The 18,154-nt window shown below is 42.0% G+C and overlaps 1 protein-coding gene across 2 annotated transcripts in view; it reads left to right on the top strand.

Moving 5' to 3' along the window:
• Positions 1-10,366: 10,366 nt before the first annotated feature.
• Positions 10,367-18,154, top strand: part of OLA1 (Obg like ATPase 1) — a 144,577-nt gene continuing 136,789 nt past the window's right edge. For both annotated transcript variants that reach the window (XM_040971734.1, XM_040971732.1), the window contains exons 1-2: positions 10,367-10,442; positions 11,698-11,798. In XM_040971734.1, the coding sequence (XP_040827668.1) occupies positions 11,698-11,798 (101 nt within the window). In that variant the 5' untranslated portion in view covers positions 10,367-10,442. The remainder of the gene's footprint in view (positions 10,443-11,697; positions 11,799-18,154) is intronic.

The following is an 18,154-nucleotide window of genomic DNA, read 5'->3' as shown; positions in this document are numbered from 1 at the left end:
CATTGGAAAGGCAGATATACAGAGAGGAGAGACAGAGAGGAAGATCTTCCATCCGATGATTCACTCCCCAAGTGAGCGCAACGGGCCGATACTATGCCGATCCGAAGCCACGAGCCTCTTCTGGGTCTCCCACGCGGGTGCAGGTTCCCAAAGCTTTTGGGCCGTCCTTAACTGCTTTCCCAGGCCACAGGCAGGGAGCTGGAAGGGAAGCAGGGCTGCCGGGATTAGAACCGGCGCCCATATGGGATCCCGGGCGTGCAAGGCGAGGACCTTTAACCACTTGCGCCACCGCTCCGGGCCCCCATGTGTAGGTTTTCGTGTGGACCTAAGTTTTCAACTGCTTTGAGTAAATACCAGAACACAAATGTGAGATCTTATGGCAAAAAGTATGTGTTTTTACTTTTCCCAGTAAGAGACTGCTGAATATTTCACAAATTGTTCCATTTTGCATTCCGAGTAGTGGTGAAATCACTAATGTAGTTCCACATACATGTCAAGACTTGATAGTTGTAGTGTTCTGGATTTTGGTAATGGTCAAATGGAATTACTAGACATAAAATACCAACTGGTTACTGCTGGAAAAGCACATTTAGATGGAAAGTGCCAGAACACTGGAATCGGACAGACATTTTACTGCAGCTGTAATAATACCTACTCACAGAGTAGAATGTTAGGCTGCAAATAGAAAGTACAGTGTATGGCACACAACAGTCATTTAATAATCATTTTTCTCTCAATCCCAAAACCTCTTAAGATAAACAGAAGCAGAAAAAATGGTTTTGCAGCTGGTGCTGCAGTGTAGCAGGTTAAGTCACTGTTTGCAGTGGCGGCATCCTATTTAGGTACTGGTTCAAGTCTTGGCTGCTCCACTTCCAATCCAGTTGCTTGCTAATGCACCTGAAAAGGTAGTGTAGCATGGCCAAAGTGTTTGGGTTCCTGCACCCACACAGGAGATTCAGAAGAAGCTCCTGTCTTCCAGCTCTTGCTTGGCTTAGCCCTGGCCTTAGCAGCCAGTTCAGAAGTGAATTAGCAGAGGGAAGGCCCTCCTTTCTTCTCTTTCGCCTTCTCTAAGTCTGTCTCACACCCTTTTTCTGTAACTGTGACTTTCAAATAAATAAATACATCTTCAAAAAGTCCCATCTTTTAAAAGATTTTTTTAAATTTATTTATTTTTGTTGGAAAGGAAGATTTACAGAGAGAAGGAGACAGAGACAGAAAGATCTTCCATCTGTTGGTTCACTCCCCAGATGGCCCACCTGACTGGAGCTGAGTTGATCTGAAGCCAGGAGCCAGAAGCATCTCCAGGTCTCCCACATGGGTGCAGGGTCTCAAGGCTTTGGGCTGTACTCTACTGCTTTCCCAGGGCACAAGCAGGGAGCTGGATGGGAAGTGGAGCAACCGGGACATAAACTGGTATCCAAATGCGATCCTGGCATGTGCAAGATGAGGATTTAGCCATTGAACTATTGTGCCAGGCCCAAAGTTTCATCTTGAAGATGACTGTTAGTATAGTTGTAACTCTTCCAACAATCACACTTTTATTTACTTACTTTTCAAAGGTTTAAGACGCTGAGGGATAACACTTCACAAGGATCCTGTGTCCAACGGCCTCAGCAGGAAGGTGCTATGTGCTCTGCGGGGAATCATGCCATTCTGTCTCTATGTGCGCATGTTGCTTTTCCCCAGATTACTCCAGCTATGCCCCCAGGAGTCACTGTATTGTCATTTGCTTTGGCTAGATGCGCACATCTCTTAGCCTACAGGATTTATTTTATGTCAGAGATAAACATCCTCACTTTTAAGTAGTATGTGCTCCCTTTGGCTTGGAAGATCATGACGACAGCCAACAAAAATGGCATTGTCCTACCTTCTGGATGCATTTGCCTCTTTAAAAAAAATACTGTATTGTTTATTGACAGACTAGTTTCATTTTTGAAAAAAAATTAACCTATTTTCATTTTATTTGACAGAAAGACAGAGCTTTCATCTGCTGGTTCATTCTCTTAATGTTCCCAATAGCTGGGGTTGGGCCAGGCTGAAGCCTGGAAATTCAACTTGGGGTCACCCGAAGGGATGGCAGGGACCCAAACACTTGGGCCATCACTTGGTGCCTCTCCTGGTGGGCGATGGCAGGAAGCTGGGGCCGGAAGTGGTGGCAGGACTTGAACTAGGACGTTGCCTTTTTGGACCCCTGCTTCTGGCAGGACTACATAAGCTCTACAGTGGCAGATTCGGTGCTTTTCAACTCTTAATTCTTTTGCATTTTTGTGTAATCTAGCTCTTTAAAAGGAATAGCAAACTGAGTTTTTATCTAGTACCTCAGCAGGCCAGGATGTCAGTTGATTAGTCTTTTCAGTCCTGGTTATTTTTATATGGCATAGAAGTAACATAAAAAGGTGCTCCCCAATCCAGGGCCTCTCCTTCACACTGCCAAAGGAATTCCTGGACGGCTTGTAGAGGAAGATCTCTAAATAATTTGCAAGGGAATCTAAGAACAGTTGGAACTTTCATCCCATTTTTGGAGACCTTTTACTCTACAAGAAAAGATACTGAAGCACAAGACTCTTAGTTCTAAATTTCATCTTGAAAGTGAGACATCTGGTGGGAACCAAGCTTTCTGTAGGATTGACACTGATTCTTTCCTTTTTACAATATCATTTTACCATTTGTTTGTTTAAAAGGCAAGGGAAGACAGCATTTTTTTTAAGACTTTTTTTTACTGTAACTAACTAAAAGCATTCTTCCTAAGTCAAAGGCTCCTGACAGCAAATGATAAGTGCTTAAGGAGATGGGAAATGCTAATTACTTTGATTTGATCATTATACATATGTACATATGTATCAAATTATCACAAAGTACCATATAAATATGGTACAATTATTATGTGTCAATTAAAAATAAAGAAATCCTTCTTTGAAGTAGTTCTAACATTTTCCTAGATCTCTGATTAATCAATGAGTTAAGGAAAATCTTTGGCACATGTCTTTTTTTTTTTTTGTAACAGCAACTCTCAAAGAGCTATAACTCCACAAATCATATGTTACAAGAGATTTTAATGTGCATATATCAAAAAGTACATACACATTTGGTAATGCTGGAAGAGAAACTAACAGGTCTTTTTACTGCAGAACTTCTTTCCAAATTTACCTGATCCTTCATCTCTTATTCTTTAGAACAGCTTGGAGGATCTTTGTTTCATGGAACACATTCCAGAAAATAACTTATGATTTATACTATACTCAAGATAAACTATGGAATTCCTGGACCCATTCAGTGTAGATTAAGAGTTTAGTATAGTGATTAGGATGCCTCTTGCAAGCCTGCATCCCGCTGGGGTACCTGGATTACACTTTTGATTGCAGATTCCTCCTACTGTGCATGCCAAAAGACAGGAGGTGACGGCTTAACTACTAAGATCCCTGCCATCCATGCAGGAGACCCAGATTACATTCTAGACTCCTGGCATCAGTCTAGCTTATTCTGTCTATTGTGGACATTTGGAGAGTGAATTGGTGAATGGACGATTTCTTTCTAGTCCTCTGTTTTTTTTTTTAATAAATAATCTACATATAAACATATTTAAGAAAAGAAGACTTTCAGGGGAGTGTAAGTACATTTGCTTTAGCCAATGCAACCATTATTTGGCTACAATAGTAACCATTGCAAACCAACTGAATTAGGAAAAAATTTCTTGGCAGAAAATAGAAATCCAAAGCCAGAAAAGACTAGAAAGGTCAGAACTACTGTTTGTCGAGATTAAAACTCAGAACCTGTGATTCCCCCCTCTCTCAATTTTCCCATGGCCACATATGAGTGTACTTCAAAAAGTTTGTGGAAAATGGGAATTAAAAGATAAGTTTCTTATGGGGCATAAAAACTTTAAATCTGTGCATTCTTTTATATGGCTGATTTCCTACACTTCTTCCTCTATATGTATTTAATTATTCTCTTTTTTAGAAGAGTCTTTTCTTTACCTGTCAGGAAAGCATTTAATATAGTTTGATTTTATGTTCTTCTTAAGCAGTCATTAGTATTTATCGCCATTGTTATAATTCTAGTTTCTAGAGAGTGAAAGCATTTTGGGGTGTCTATTAGGTTTCCACTCAGTTCTAGTACAATCTGTTATGCCTGAAGGAGGGTGTTCTGTGCCATAAACAGGAATGCTTGATCCACTCCCTGTGCTGAGTGATGGGAATGAGTCCTTTGGATTCACTGGAGTGAATGGGCCTTGGGATGGGTAGGAAGCATTGAAGTAACTGCAGTACAAGAGTCCCCCACACCCAAGGTTTTGCTCTTTATGGCTTCAGTTACCAACTGTAATCCAAGAAACATGAAATGAAAATCTCAGAAATAAACAATTCATGTAAAGATCCGAGGGTACTGCAAAGGTTTGTGGAAAAGGATTTAAAGGTAAGTATTTTAGTGTAAAAACATTTTTTAAAATTCATGCATGAGTATTATGAGGTCATATCAAGTAACTTTTATCATAGCATATTGCAAACTATTTCAGTTTTGCTGTTATTGCCTCCCTCTGTGCCTAATTTACAAATTAAACTTCATCAATGGAATACAAAAATGTTCATGGAAATACACAGTATTAAAAAAAATGTGTGAATTTCAAAATACTCTGCACCAAATAAACTTTTAATTCCCAAATTCCATGAACTTTTTGAAGTTCCTTCATTAAGAGTTTTGTACTCTGCATGGATTCAGACATCCATCGAGGTCTTGCAATGTTTCCCCAGCAGGTAAGGGAAGACAACCATATTTCATATTTTGACAAGAACAATCTGATTTAGAAAGAATGTCCTTTACAGAATCGATTTGTATGAATATTTTATTAGGCACCTTCACTGTAAGTATCTAATTCTTTGCAAGTTCTGGGACCTTGGAATTAGATATGGTCATGTATCTTATTTTGGTCACTGACATGTTGCTTTGGATGGAAACTCTTGAATATGGAAGATTCTTCAGATTAAAGAAGCCTAAAAGTGCTGTACCAAGTTGTAGGCAGCTGGTAGATCTTTAGGACTAAGAAAAGTACTTTTTTGTTAAACCCTTCAAGCTTTGCAGTTGTCTGTTACTTTATCATAACAGACTGTCCTGACTGGCACAAATATTCCTTGTAATGAGCAAAATAGACTCAAAATTGCAATAAAGTATTATCTTGAACTGATGTTAAATGGAAAGGCATAAGATTGGTGATCTAGGAACATAGATCACCCCATCCTCCACTTGAACTGGTGGCATCCTTGTGACACATTTTGGTAAGCAACTTTCCCCTTCGCACGATGGGAATTTTCAGTGTCTTGTAGAGGTTCAGTAAAAATATTATTTCCATATGCTCTCACTTTAGAAATAGCATTATGTGTTTCTAAGAAATGATTTTCTTCAGTATTTTCTTAGTGAACTAAATCTACTATTATTTTACAATTGTTAACACATCATATTAGAGAAGCACCAATGCCACAGACATCCTTTTGAATTATTGCTCTCTACTTAAGATGCTGGAATTGTAGCAGACAACACTGGTATCTTTTTCTGAAGTGACTCTAAGTTTGATCAGGTTTTCTATCTATATTCAAGCAGCCACATGTTTCAGAGGGAGCTGATGTCTCCTTCAGGTGAAGGATGGACTCAGAGGTGCAAGGGTAATCCCATTTTCCCTGTCAGTGTTTGGGTCAGGTACAGGCATAAGACCCAACTTTGCTCCATGAAATGGAAACAGAGTCTGCTGCAGGGCTTCTGAGATGTGATTCATTTTCAAGAGACAGAAATAAGAATTAACTAACTAATCCACAGACAATATATTCACTTTTCTGGATGACCACATACCTTATTATACTGCCTTTGGGAAAACAGCAAATAATTTTTTTAAAAAAAGAATTTCTGGGACTGGTGTTACAGCCCTTATTGCTTGTGATGCCAACATCCTATAGAGGTGTCAGTTCAAGTCCCAGCTGCTCCACTTCCCATGCAGCTTCCTGCTAATGTGCCTGGGAAAGTAGCAGAGGATGATTCAAGTGTGTGGGACCCTGACATTCATGTGAGAGACGCAAAGTTTCAGGCTCCTATGTCAGCCTGATCTAGCCCTGGCCATTATGGCCATTTGGGGAATGAACCAGAGGATGGAAGATTTCTTTCTCACTCTCATCTCTCCCTCTCTCTAAGTTGGCCTTCCAAATAAATAAAATAAATCTTTTTTAAAAAGAATAATTCCTAATTTTTAATCCACAAATTATGACAGATTATAAAGTTTCAGCAGTTTCTAATCTGTATTCTTTCAGACCATAAGCCATTCCACAGCAGAAGCAGTGTACTAAATATATTTTTCTTTACTGGTAACTTTCAAATTTAAAAAATGTAACCATCATGTCAGTCAAGTGGAAGGATGAAAAATGGGTAACGTGCTTGCTTGTTAAGGTATCAGAGGGTCTGTGCACTGCTGCTAATGGAACAGGACCATGGATGAGGATTAGGCACTGCTTGGAACACAGAATCTAGCTTGCTGTTGGTTGTTGCAAAACTTACAGCAACTCCTGGGTGATCAAGAACATAGTTTATATGAATGAAAACAAAAATGTGAACAACATATTGTAAATATATGGTACTATTTTTTTTATATTGGACATGATCCAAAGCCTACTGTGGAGAGAGAGAAAAGCTATCTAATAATAAATCAAAATAGGGAACTTTTGTTTCAAAGATGTTCCTTTTCCCTGGATTTAACAGAACTCAACAATTTCCCTTTCAGGGTCGTTGCTATTATTTACATTCATACATGCTAAATTCCTAACACATGTGGATGGGGCTGACTAGTACGTGCAGTCCAGCCCTCAGAAGCACCTGATCTGCATGTTGCTTGCTCCTACTTTCCCTCTTCTTTCTCTGCATCATTGTTGCCACCTTTCACCAGCTTTCCTTACAGGACCAGCAAATCGAAAGTTTCAACTGAGCTACTCTGTACAGAGGGATAAATGACCCTAAACAACTGTCTGGATTCTTTGTGATCCTAGCGCAATTTGCTTGCTCCACAGCTATTGGCTACAACCTAGATAGGAAAAGAAAAATCCAGAGAGGTTAATGACAGCAAAGAGTGAAAACATGGGTTCTATTGCTTTTTATACCACTGAACTTTCTTCAGTAGTAACCTTAAGTTGACCTGACCCAATGGTCTATTTTCATTTCCTTTGGCAAAAATCTTTTGCTCAATTTCCACTCTAGACCACTTCTGATTCTTTTCTCCATGCTTCCACTTAATTATCAAGTCCAACAGGTACTAGACAGATTTCCCCTTGTGTAAAATGCTCAAGGATAAGCCTGTCTATATTTAGAGTCACTTTATTAACATAACATAACATAACATAACATAACATAACATAACATAACATAACATAAGTGTTATCTTTCTTGATTTTTAAAAAACATTGATTTATTTGAAGGGCAGAGTTTGAAAGATAGATCTTCCGTCCACTGGTTTGTTACCCAAATGGCTGCAATTGCCAGGGCTGCGCCAAAGCCAGGGTGGAACCTTATCCTTGGTGGCAGCAGCCCAGGCACTGGGCCATTTTTACTGTCTCCCTAGGTCTATCAGCAGAGAGCTGGACCCCAACTGGGGCCCACATAGAAATGCCAGCAACGAAGGTGTCACTTTAATACACCGTGCCACACCACCAGCCAAGTGTTTTCTTTTTAAAGATTTGTTTATTCGGCTCAACTGCTAAATCCTTGCCTTGCATACAGTGGGATCCCATATGAGTGACTGTTCATGTCCCGGCTGCTCCACTTCCCATCAAGCTCCCTGTTTCTGGCCTGGGAAAGCAGTAGAGGATGGCTTACAGCCTTAGAAACCTGCACCCACATGGGAGACTTAGAAGAAGCTCTTGGCTCCTGGCTTCAGCTTAGCTCAGCTTCAGCCATTGCAGCCATCTGGGGAGGGAATCAACGGATGGAAGATCTTTCTGTCTTTCATTCTTTTTGTAAATCTTCCTTTCCAAAAAATAATTATTTCTTTAAAAATTATTTATTTAAAAGTCAGAGTTACAGGCAGAGTGATAGATGTTTCATTAGCTGGTTCACCCTCCAGACTACAACGGCTGGAGCTGCAGGCTAGAACTGCACCAACCCAAAGCCAGGAGCCAGGAGCTGCTTCTGGGTCTCCCATGTAAGTGGTAGATGCCCATACACTTAGGGCCATCATTTGCTGCTTTCTTAGGCTATTAGCAGGGAGTTGGACTGGAAGTGGATCAGGCAGGACATGATGTACAATGGTAGCTACAGTACAATGCTGACCCCCTAAGTGTTAGCTGTAACATTCTTTTGGCTTCACTTAGTTTTCATTTATCACACAGAATACTAGGTACCACTAGAGTCTTCTCAGAGAACTGCCTGCTTTCTAAGCAGGAGAAGATACACATAGGGATGCTTTCACTATAGGTACCCTACCCATCTGGTTATGGCTGATTGGATTCTTGCTAGAACCTTACTTACACTCGGCAAATCAAATCTTTCTGTAAGTTGGATACGGAGTTCTGTTACTGGGAAATCATTAGAAGTACTGATTGGCCACTCCTAAAACTGCCTCAGAGCTTGACTTGTTTTGAATAACTGCTTCAAAGCTTATCAAAGTACCAAAAACATAGTTGCAAACAAAGGGGTGATTGATTCAAGGACTTGGTAGTGTGATTTTAAGGGAAGGGGTAGATCTGAGATTGAAGCAACTGCCAGCTTTGGCCAACAGACAGAAACTGAAGCTGACTCTACTACTCCCCGACTGAGGAATGTTTTCAGCTAGTATTGGAGTGGCTAGTTGCTGCATAGAGAGCTGAGGGATTCTTGAGCTTCTTCAGTAACTGTTCCACTCCTCAAGCAGCAGAGGGAACACAATGACAGACTGTAACTATTAACAATTAGGAAATACCTTGTTAGTTATCAGGAGAGCTGTACTGGTGTCTGCTGCCTCTTTTTTTTTGAAGCTAAGAGACATCTTGACAAATGTTTTGTAAATTCATGGTTTTGGTGACAAAGGTACAATATCCAGGGAGCCTAAGTAGTGTGTATTTCTGAATATTTAGGAAAAATGAGGTCAAAGCCCAATCCAGTTGCCTGTGTCCTTGAGAATTTTCAAAATTACAGAAAAGTGCTTCAACTTACCGCGGCAGATCACTCTAAGACTAAGGAAAAACCATAATGCACAAGTACTACACACAGTGGCTCAGCTGCTGCTTGCAAGGAGTCCCTATTCAAAAGCTGAAAAGGAAGAGAGATTTTTCAGTCAGACTGGGGTTAGAATTCTGTTTCCAGCCTCTTACTAGCTATGGGGACTTCACTCCAAATTACTGCTCTCTGATCTGCAAGATGCAGACAGGAAGCAATTCACACCCTTTCTTTTTATTAGCAATCTAAGTTGTTTGAAGGAAATTTCTGACAATGTTCAGGGCGGCTTTACACACTCCTTGCAACCATTTACTTTAGAGTAAATGAGAGATTCCCCCCAGGAGCCTAGTCTGTAGGCGGGTGAGAAACTAACATTGGTAAGAGCCACTGTGAAGGAAGCTGGCCGGGAAGCGCTGGACACTGAGGCTACACTGTGTTGGGCCACAACCACCTCATGAGTCCAACTGCGACGGCCCTGTTTTAATCAGGGATAAATTAACGAATGCTCTTGGGTCACACAAACGTACGAGTTCTGGTATGCAGGTGGGAAACGATATTTCCCAACTTCCCAAAGCCCCTGCTAGAAAACACCCAGAAGCAGAAGAGAGCCAGGGACACAGACTCTGTAAAGCGTCATCTTGTCATCCGGGGCCTGAGCGAAACTCTGTCGGGAGGAAGGAATCTTTAGTCTAACAAGCTTCTAGGGAAGCCTGTCCTTTCCCTGTGACAAAGTTTTTTTTTTTTTTTTCCTTTTTTGACGGCGCCTCACCGTGAGGTCTGATTGAAAAGTTGTAGGGGCCGCCGTCCGGGAGCAGCCGGGCTTGGCTGCCGAGCTGCTCCGCCGGGAGCTGGTGCAGCTGCTCGCCTCACCTCAGGCGACCCCGCGCTCTGGTGGGCGCTCTCTCAGCGCGCCACGAGGCCCGGCGAGCCAAAAGCGTGTGGGGCTGCGGACGGGCGAGCCCCCGGCGGACACAGCCACGCGCAGGCCGGCGGCCGACAAGCCCCACGTGCGCCCGGCCGGGCGGAAGACGCGCCAGCGCCACAGCCGGGCGCCCCGCACCCTTGCTCCCGCCTCCCCGGCCGGCCGGGCCAATGGGCGGGCCCGAACGGGGCGCGCGGCCTGCGCAGGTGCCGACCCGCTCCCGGCCCGCCCGTTCCGCCGCCGTCGTGCGTGCTGCTCGGCAGAGGGGCCGGGCCTGCGTCTCTCCTCCCTCCTCCGGCGACCGGCAGGATTCGTCGTCTCCTGCTGCCTGTGGGACCCCGTGTCAACGTCCACTTTGAGCACGGTGAGTCCCTCAGGGAGCCCGCGGCTGCGCTCTCCGTCTGATCTTCAGCGCCGGGACTTGCTCCCTGGAGGCGGGCGCCAGGCCCCTTGGGGCCGAAGGGGAATGGAGGAGGGGACGGGATGAGGCTGGGGCAGCGGGCGGCATGGAGTGTGTAGATGAATGAGGCGCTCTCGGACTAGGCCGCGCGTCCGGAGAACGGCCCGCGCCTCACTCCTGGCGCGCCCTGGGGACAGCTGGAACCCGGGACGGCCAGTGGTCCAGTCAGAGGAGAGCGATGAGGAGGTGCGGATCCTGCTTAATCGGGCAGCCGGCTAGCCCTCGGTAGCCTGGAGGACTGGACAGGATTTGCTTATGCAGCTGTTTTCTAGAGGCCTGGGGTTTGGCCAGGAGCAGGTGTCAAGATCCAGGGAAGGGAGATCTCTGGCCTCGGGATCCGGGATCGGAGGCTCGCATTCAGCCTAAGCAGTTAGGCAGGACCGCGGCGTGGCCCCCGGAGGTACAGCTCACAACCAGAAGACAGGGGTAGTGTCCATTCCCAGCTTCTGAGAAGTGATGTTAACAGCCCTGTTCCTGCACTTAGTCTACTGGATTAAATCTGCACGGGGGTGGGAAGCGCAGAGCTCTTAGAGCTGGTAGGGGACACAAAAAAGTTTGAACTTGTAAATAAAAAGGATGAGAAGTAACCAGAGTGCTAAACTGATTCTTTGCAGCTGGGGAGGTTGCTCTTGAGGTGTGTGAGCCTCATCTGCACAGTGCCAGAGGTGGGACAGATATGGCTAAATGGACCCCATACCTGCTGTGTGTGCCTCTTTCTGAAAAAAACGGGGGCTGTGGGAAACAGAAGGTGCAGGTTCCAGGTAGTAGAGGAATGGCTTGGGGAGAGATGACTTGAGTTTTCTTGGGCCTTCATTTGTGTAGTTTGTTGCAAGATGTTTTCTTTCATATCATGTTAAGAAGTAAACTTGTTTTGTGAGCTTTCTGGTTCAGTATTACAAGTAACCATTTATCTTTGATTCCTGGGGACAGTTTCAGCTGAATCTGTTTAGAAATTCTTAGGTGTGATTGTTTTTACAGCCATCAGGGTCAGATTTTTTGTTAAAAATAAAATGGATTTAGATCTCAGCATTGCATTGATATACACACATATATAGTATGCTTTATTCTCAGCTGTTATCCAGTGGTTTATATGATGGCACATGCTTTCAGTCCATAGAGAGCCAAAGAGTTTTTATTCCTGTTTATTTTGACATTTCAGATGCCCCCTAAAAAAGGAGGTGATGGCATTAAACCACCCCCAATCATTGGAAGATTTGGAACCTCACTGAAAATTGGCATTGTTGGGTTGCCGAATGTTGGGTAGGTAAATGTTGAAACTTCTGATTTTTACTTTGTAAATTTTCTTTTCAGGATTATTTGTTTTTATTTGAGACAAAGACTTACAGAGGGGAGATGGAGAGGGGTATTCAATTTGATGATTCACTTCCAAATGGCTGTAATAGCTGTAGTTGAGTTGGTCGGAAGTCAGGAGACAGGAGCTTCTTCTGGGCCCTGCAGGGACCCAAGGATTCTGTTGCCCTCCCAGGCCACTAGCAGGGAGCTGGTTTGGAAGTGGAGCAGCCGGGACTCAAACTGGTGCCCGTATTTGATATTAGCACAATAGGTAGAGGCTTAGTCTGCATGCCACAGGGCCAACCCTGTTTTGTAAGTATTTTGAGTCCTGTTGTTGGAAAGGAAACTCATGAGGTAATTAAAATTGAAGTTGAAGAAATGAAACTGGAAGCTACATTGTTAATGTTGCAAAGCTGGGTTCTGGATGTGTTTTATTTTCTGTACAGATACTGTATTGAAGCTCTAGTTACTTCTGTTGTTTTTGCTATACTCAGGATAAATTGGTGGCAATTAGTATAATATCAGATTGGGCCTGGTGTGATGGCTCAGTTGGCTAATCTTTGCCCTGGAAGTGCTGGGATCCCATATGGACATAGGTACGTGTCCCAACTGCTCCATTTCCCACTCAGCTCCCTACTTGTGGCCTGGGAGGCAATAGAGGATGGCCCAAGGCCTTGGGTCTCTGTACCCACATGGGAGACCTGGAAAAAGCCCCAGGCTCCTGGCTTTGGATTGGCTCAATTCTGGCTGTTGTGGCCATTTGAGAAGTGAACCATTGGAGAGAAGATCTTTCTGTCTCTACTCTCTGTAATCTGCTTTTCCAATCATGTGTAAACATACATATGTATAATTTCAGGTTGAATCTGATGGACTACATTGGCTTGACACAGTGTTGGTAGACCTGCAGTATTGCATTTAACCGGAACTGGAGTATTTGAGGCCGGTGCTGTGCAGAGTGGCTTTGTGTGTGGCCTTCCCCAGCTGCTTCTCAGAGGCCCCACAGTAGAACACTTCCTCATTGATAGATTTGATCTTTCCAGGGAGATCAGGGATCAGATGGGTGAATTTTTACTGGAGAACGAGATGACAATTTTGAATTTGATATTGGGATATTTAATATTGTAAAAGGGTTTCTTTTACAAATTGTCTAAAAAGTATGAGAGCAAAAAGCCGAGTTTTGTAATGGTTTAAAAATGGAAAATGAATAAAATATTTGCCGATTAGACAGTGATAGAAAACATAGATAGGCTTTGTCAAACAAATCTTTATGCATGCAACTTAAATGTTAATGACTTTACCCTTCTGCTTCTGCTTTATACCTTTTTTTTAAGATTTATTTTTTTTTATTGGAAAGTCAGATACACAGAGAGGAGAGACAAAGCTCCTCTGTCTGATGGCTCACTCCCCAAGTGGCCACAACAGTCAGAGCTGAGCCGATTTGAAGCCAGTAGCCAGCGACTTCTTCCAGGTCTCCCACGGGTGCAGGGTCCCTAGGCCTTGGGCTATCCTCTGCTGCTTTCCAAGGCCACAAGCAGAGAGCCGGATGGGAAGTGGTATAGGACACGAACCTGTACCGTATAGGATCCTGGTGCTTGCAAGGATTTAGCCTCTAGGTTACTGTGCTGGGCCTGATTTTATACTTTTCATTAACCTTAAAACTGAACAAAAGTCTCAAAAGTACTGATACATACTAACAGACCCACTGTAGATTTGTAAGGGGTACTGAGGTTGTTTGGGGCTTTGCTTGGGACTTTTAAACGGGTGACAAGTAGGATGATCATGCTTTAGAGGTTTCTTTGTACCTCCTGCGGGTCTCGGTGAATGGAGTGTAGTATGACCAAGCAAGGCAGTTCTTAAAATTCTTGTAATGTAGTAAATGAACAAGTGTGGCTGTCCTAATTTCAATCTTTCCTAGAGCTGGAGAGGTTTGCATTTTGAAGGGGTTTCCTGCTGTGATATAGTCTGCTTGCAAAGTAAGACTAAATAGAGAGTGGAAATATAAGCAAAACAAATAATTAAGCAAAGTACTTTAGGGTGCTGCCAATAAACTTGAAAGCAAGGTATGATCATTATGTTGATCATTATGTATGTGGCGAGCTTTATTGCTCTAGTGAAGAAGACATAGTTTGTAGCTATTAATGCGCTGCTCTTATTACATAGGATTACTATAGTCAGTATAACTTGGTTTTTGAAAGGAACTAATTTTAAATGATCCATCTTTACTGTTTCCTATGTAAACTTTTTAGCCATAGAAATAATAAAATCAATGTATATGAAAATAACTTGACTTTTTATTATTCAGGATAGATGTATTGCCTATGCTTTCAAACACTTCTCCCCTATTTTATTCAAATTACAAACAGTACAGTTCACTGCTGTAATTAAAAATTAGTTTTGTAAGTTTTAGCAATAAGTGGTTATAAGCATTCCTTTTTGTGGGTCTTCCTTTATCCTTCTTATCAGGTAGAGTTCTTTGAAAGCAATGCGGAAGCTTATTGGGATGCTAGAAGCAGGAGCAGGGTTGTTCTGGCCAAGGTGGGCCCCTGAGGGCTCAGGGGCTCAGGCACACAGTTGTGGAGACTGGCAGGTATTTCTCCTCTCCTGCTCCTAGTTTCTGGCTTCAGTCAGTGCAGTCCTGACCTGTTGCTGCCTTCTGGGGAGTGAACCAGCCGACAGGTGACCTCCCTCTCCTGTTCCATTTCCTGCTTTCCCTCCATCTCCCTCCCTCCTTTTCTCGCTAACTGTGCCTTTCAGATGATTATATACATATATTTAACATGTGTAAGTGACTTGTGTTTATATTCCTAAAATGTTAGCTTCTTCTGTAACCAAAAAACAATTAATTGAAATCAGGATATACACATTGATTTACCAGTTGTCTCTTTTTCTAGGACCAGGATCCACTCCAAGAGTCTCTGTTACATTCAGTTATTTTTTTGTCATAGTTTCTTCTAATCTGCAGCAGTTATTTGGTTGCTGTTTGTTCTTCCTGTCCTTGACCCTGGTCACTTATTTTATAGACCCCTCCTTTGGAGTTTGACTGTTAATCCTAGTGATTTATTTCAGGTTTTACGTGTTTGGGCTCAGAAACATTTTAGGAAGCTCCTGAGGTTCATGTGTTTCATGATTGGTGATGTTAACTTGGATTGCTTGTCTGAAGAGACATTCTTCATGGAAAGGATTTTCCCATTGTAATTATTATCTTTTGGGAGATTCTTTGAAGTTGCATACAAACCTTGTTACATAGTTTGGCCTCCTAGCTTTTGGCATGTGTTGATGATTCTTACTGGAAAGCTTTTTTTTCGTGTGTGTGTATGTGTTTACCAAATGGTGATTTAAAAATATGCAGTTATAGAAGAAATAATGGAAATTATCTTGTATAGGATCCCATCCCTATTTATTCATGTATCCAATTATGATTTATCAGTATAGATGCTTATATTTTCTTAATTGCTATCAAAAAGCTGTTGTAATTTATTTATATGCTTAAATTGCCTAGGCTTGGCATTAGAAACCTTCATGTTTGTTCATACTCCTTTTACTATGTCCCCTTCTGTCCCCCCCAACCTCCCTTTTTTCTACTTTGTTTCTGGCACCAGAGCAAATTTCAGACTTATTTGTACTTTGTCTTTTCCCAGTCATACAGTACAAAAATTGTTGCGTATGTGTAAGCTTCATTTCTCTTAGCTCTATACTGAGGAGTGGTATTGCTGGGTCAAAATGTGACTCTGGAATTGTCAATCCATTTTCCAAAATGCATTGTTTTACATTCTAACAGGAATTGTAAATGTGTTCTACTTTCTCAAGGGTCTTGCCACCATTTATTATTAATTTTTTGATTATAGCCAACACATGAGATAATATTTTATTATGGCTTTGATTTGCATTGTCCTTGAGGACTAATGATGTTGATCATTGCATTTATTTATTACATCATTTTCAAAGATTTTCACTGAGTGGAAACCAGGGTAATAAAAACCTTCAGGACTTTGAAACTAGTTTTCATTTCTTTCTAGCTTTCTTAGGAGAAGTTTGTTGCAATTCTTAAACTTTGATTCTGCCAAATAATGATTCTTCATTGAATGTCCTTAAAGTTTACTCTTTAGTGTTAGTTTTAGCAATTTAATTTCATGTGCTTTGTTGTGGTTTCCTTTCCTTCTTCTTCTTTTTCTTGGGATTTGTTTAAACTTTAAGTTTGTGAGTTTATGGTTTTTCTTAATTTGATAAAATATTTGGGTAGTTTTTTCTAAAGACTGCCTGTCTGCCCTACCCTGCTTCCTTTGTGGGACTTCTGTTGCATGTATGTTAACTTCGGTATAGGATCTTACCGAGGTTCTGTTTCCTTTTCCAGCCTTTTTTCTTTCTCTGCTTTGCTTGAATACTTTATTATTTGGTCTTCAAAAATCTTTGCTTTCTGCATTGCCCACGATGTTGTTAATCATATGCAGTGTATTTTCATGTTCATTTTATTTCAAATATTGTTTTTTTAAATAGCAGTCTTTGGGGCCAGGAATTTGGTGCAGCTGTGAAGATACATCTAGAAACCACTTGTGATATTTCAGAGGGTCTAAGTTTGAGTACAGCCTGGTGGTTTCTGATTCCAGCTTCCTGCTAATGCATATCATAGGAGGCAGCAAGTAGTGGCTCAAGTACTTAGGCCCCTTTCACCCATGTGGGAGATCTGGATTAAATTCTGGGCTCTTCCATACATATATAGTCAACTAATCTTTGACGAGAAAACTAAAAATAATCCAGGCAAAAATCCTGTTCTATTCAACAAATGCTGTTGGGACAACTGGATAGCAGCTTGCAGAATTAAGCAGCAAGACCCACACTTGTCATATTATATGAAAATTAGCTCTAAATGGATCAAGGATCTAAATCTACACTCAGAAAGCATCAAACTATTAAAGGAGTATATAGAAAGCACACTCCAAGATGTAGGAACAGGGAAAGACTTCTTAGAAAAGACACCAAAAGCAAAGCCAATCAAAGCCAAAGTGAACAAATGGGACTGCATCAAGCTAAAAAGCTTCTGCACAGGGCCCAGTGCGATGGTGTAGTGGTTAAAGTCCTTGCCTTGCACTCCCGGGATTCCATATGGGCGCCGGTTCTAATCCCAGCAACCCCGCTTCCCATCCAGCTCCCTGCTTGTGGCCTGGGAAAGAAGTTGAGGACAGCCCAAAGCTTTGGGACCCTGCACCCCCTTGGGAGACCTGGAAGAGGCTCCTGGCTTTGGACTGGCTGAGCTCCAGCTGTTGCGGCTGCTTGGGGAATGAATCATCGGACAGAAGATCTTCCTCTCTGTCTCTTCTCTCTGTATATCTGCCTTTCCAATAAAAAATAAAATAAATCTTAAAAAAAAAAAGCTTCTGCACAGCAAAGGAAACAATGAACAAAGTGAAGAAGCAACTAACAGAATGGGAGAACATTTTTGCACACTACACAAGTGATAGGGGACTAATATCTAGTATTTACAAAGAACTTCAGAAACCCAGGGACAGCAAAAAACAAACAAAAAAAAAACAAACCCTGTAACAAAATGGAAAAAGGAAATGAACAGGCATTTTTCAAAATAACAGATTCAAATGGCTAACAGACATGAAAAAATGCTCAGACTCCCTAGCTATCAGAGAGATACAAATGAAAACCACGTTGAGGTACCACCTAACTCTAGTGAGATTGGCCTACATTCAGAACTCAGCTAACCACCACCTGCTAGCATGGATATGGGGAGAAAGTTTCCTACCCTCCTTTACTGCTGGTGAGAATGTCAGCTAGTACAGTCACTGTGGAAATCAGTATGGAGAGTGCTTAGAGAATTGCAAATAAACCTGTCATGACCCAGCTATCTTGCTCCTAGGAATATACCCAATAGAAGTAGAATCTGCATGTGAGAAGGGGATCTGTAATCCTATATTTGCAGCAGCACAATCTACAATAGCAAAGACATGGAAACAATCCAGATGTGCTTCTAAAGAAACTCTGGTACATCTACTCCATGGAATATTACTTAGCTATTAAGAAGAATGAAATTATACTATTTACAACTAGGTGGTTCCTCAGTGAAATGAGTCAATCACAAAAGGACAAATACCATATGTTCTCTCTAGTATAAGGAAACCAGCATGAAAAATGTAACTTCAGTAACTCGATCCATACTGTTTTTGGTAGGTTGTTTGTTTTGATGTTTTTTATTTTGGTTTTGTTTATTCCAAATAATTTCTTTTCTCTTGTCGAGTTCATCACTGGCTCATGGATTACATGGTGGCATCATTTTTCCCAAGAGACAAATGTTTGTGTTTCGTGTTTGTCACTTATGT

Source organism: Ochotona curzoniae, unplaced genomic scaffold (genome assembly GCF_017591425.1).
Source record: "Ochotona curzoniae isolate NIBS_2020 unplaced genomic scaffold, NIBS_Ocur_1.0 contig_2210, whole genome shotgun sequence".
In the NCBI taxonomy this organism is placed as follows: domain Eukaryota; kingdom Metazoa; phylum Chordata; class Mammalia; order Lagomorpha; family Ochotonidae; genus Ochotona; species Ochotona curzoniae.
Note: the sequence above shows the minus strand (reverse complement) of the source record. Positions and strands in the feature narration are given on the sequence as shown.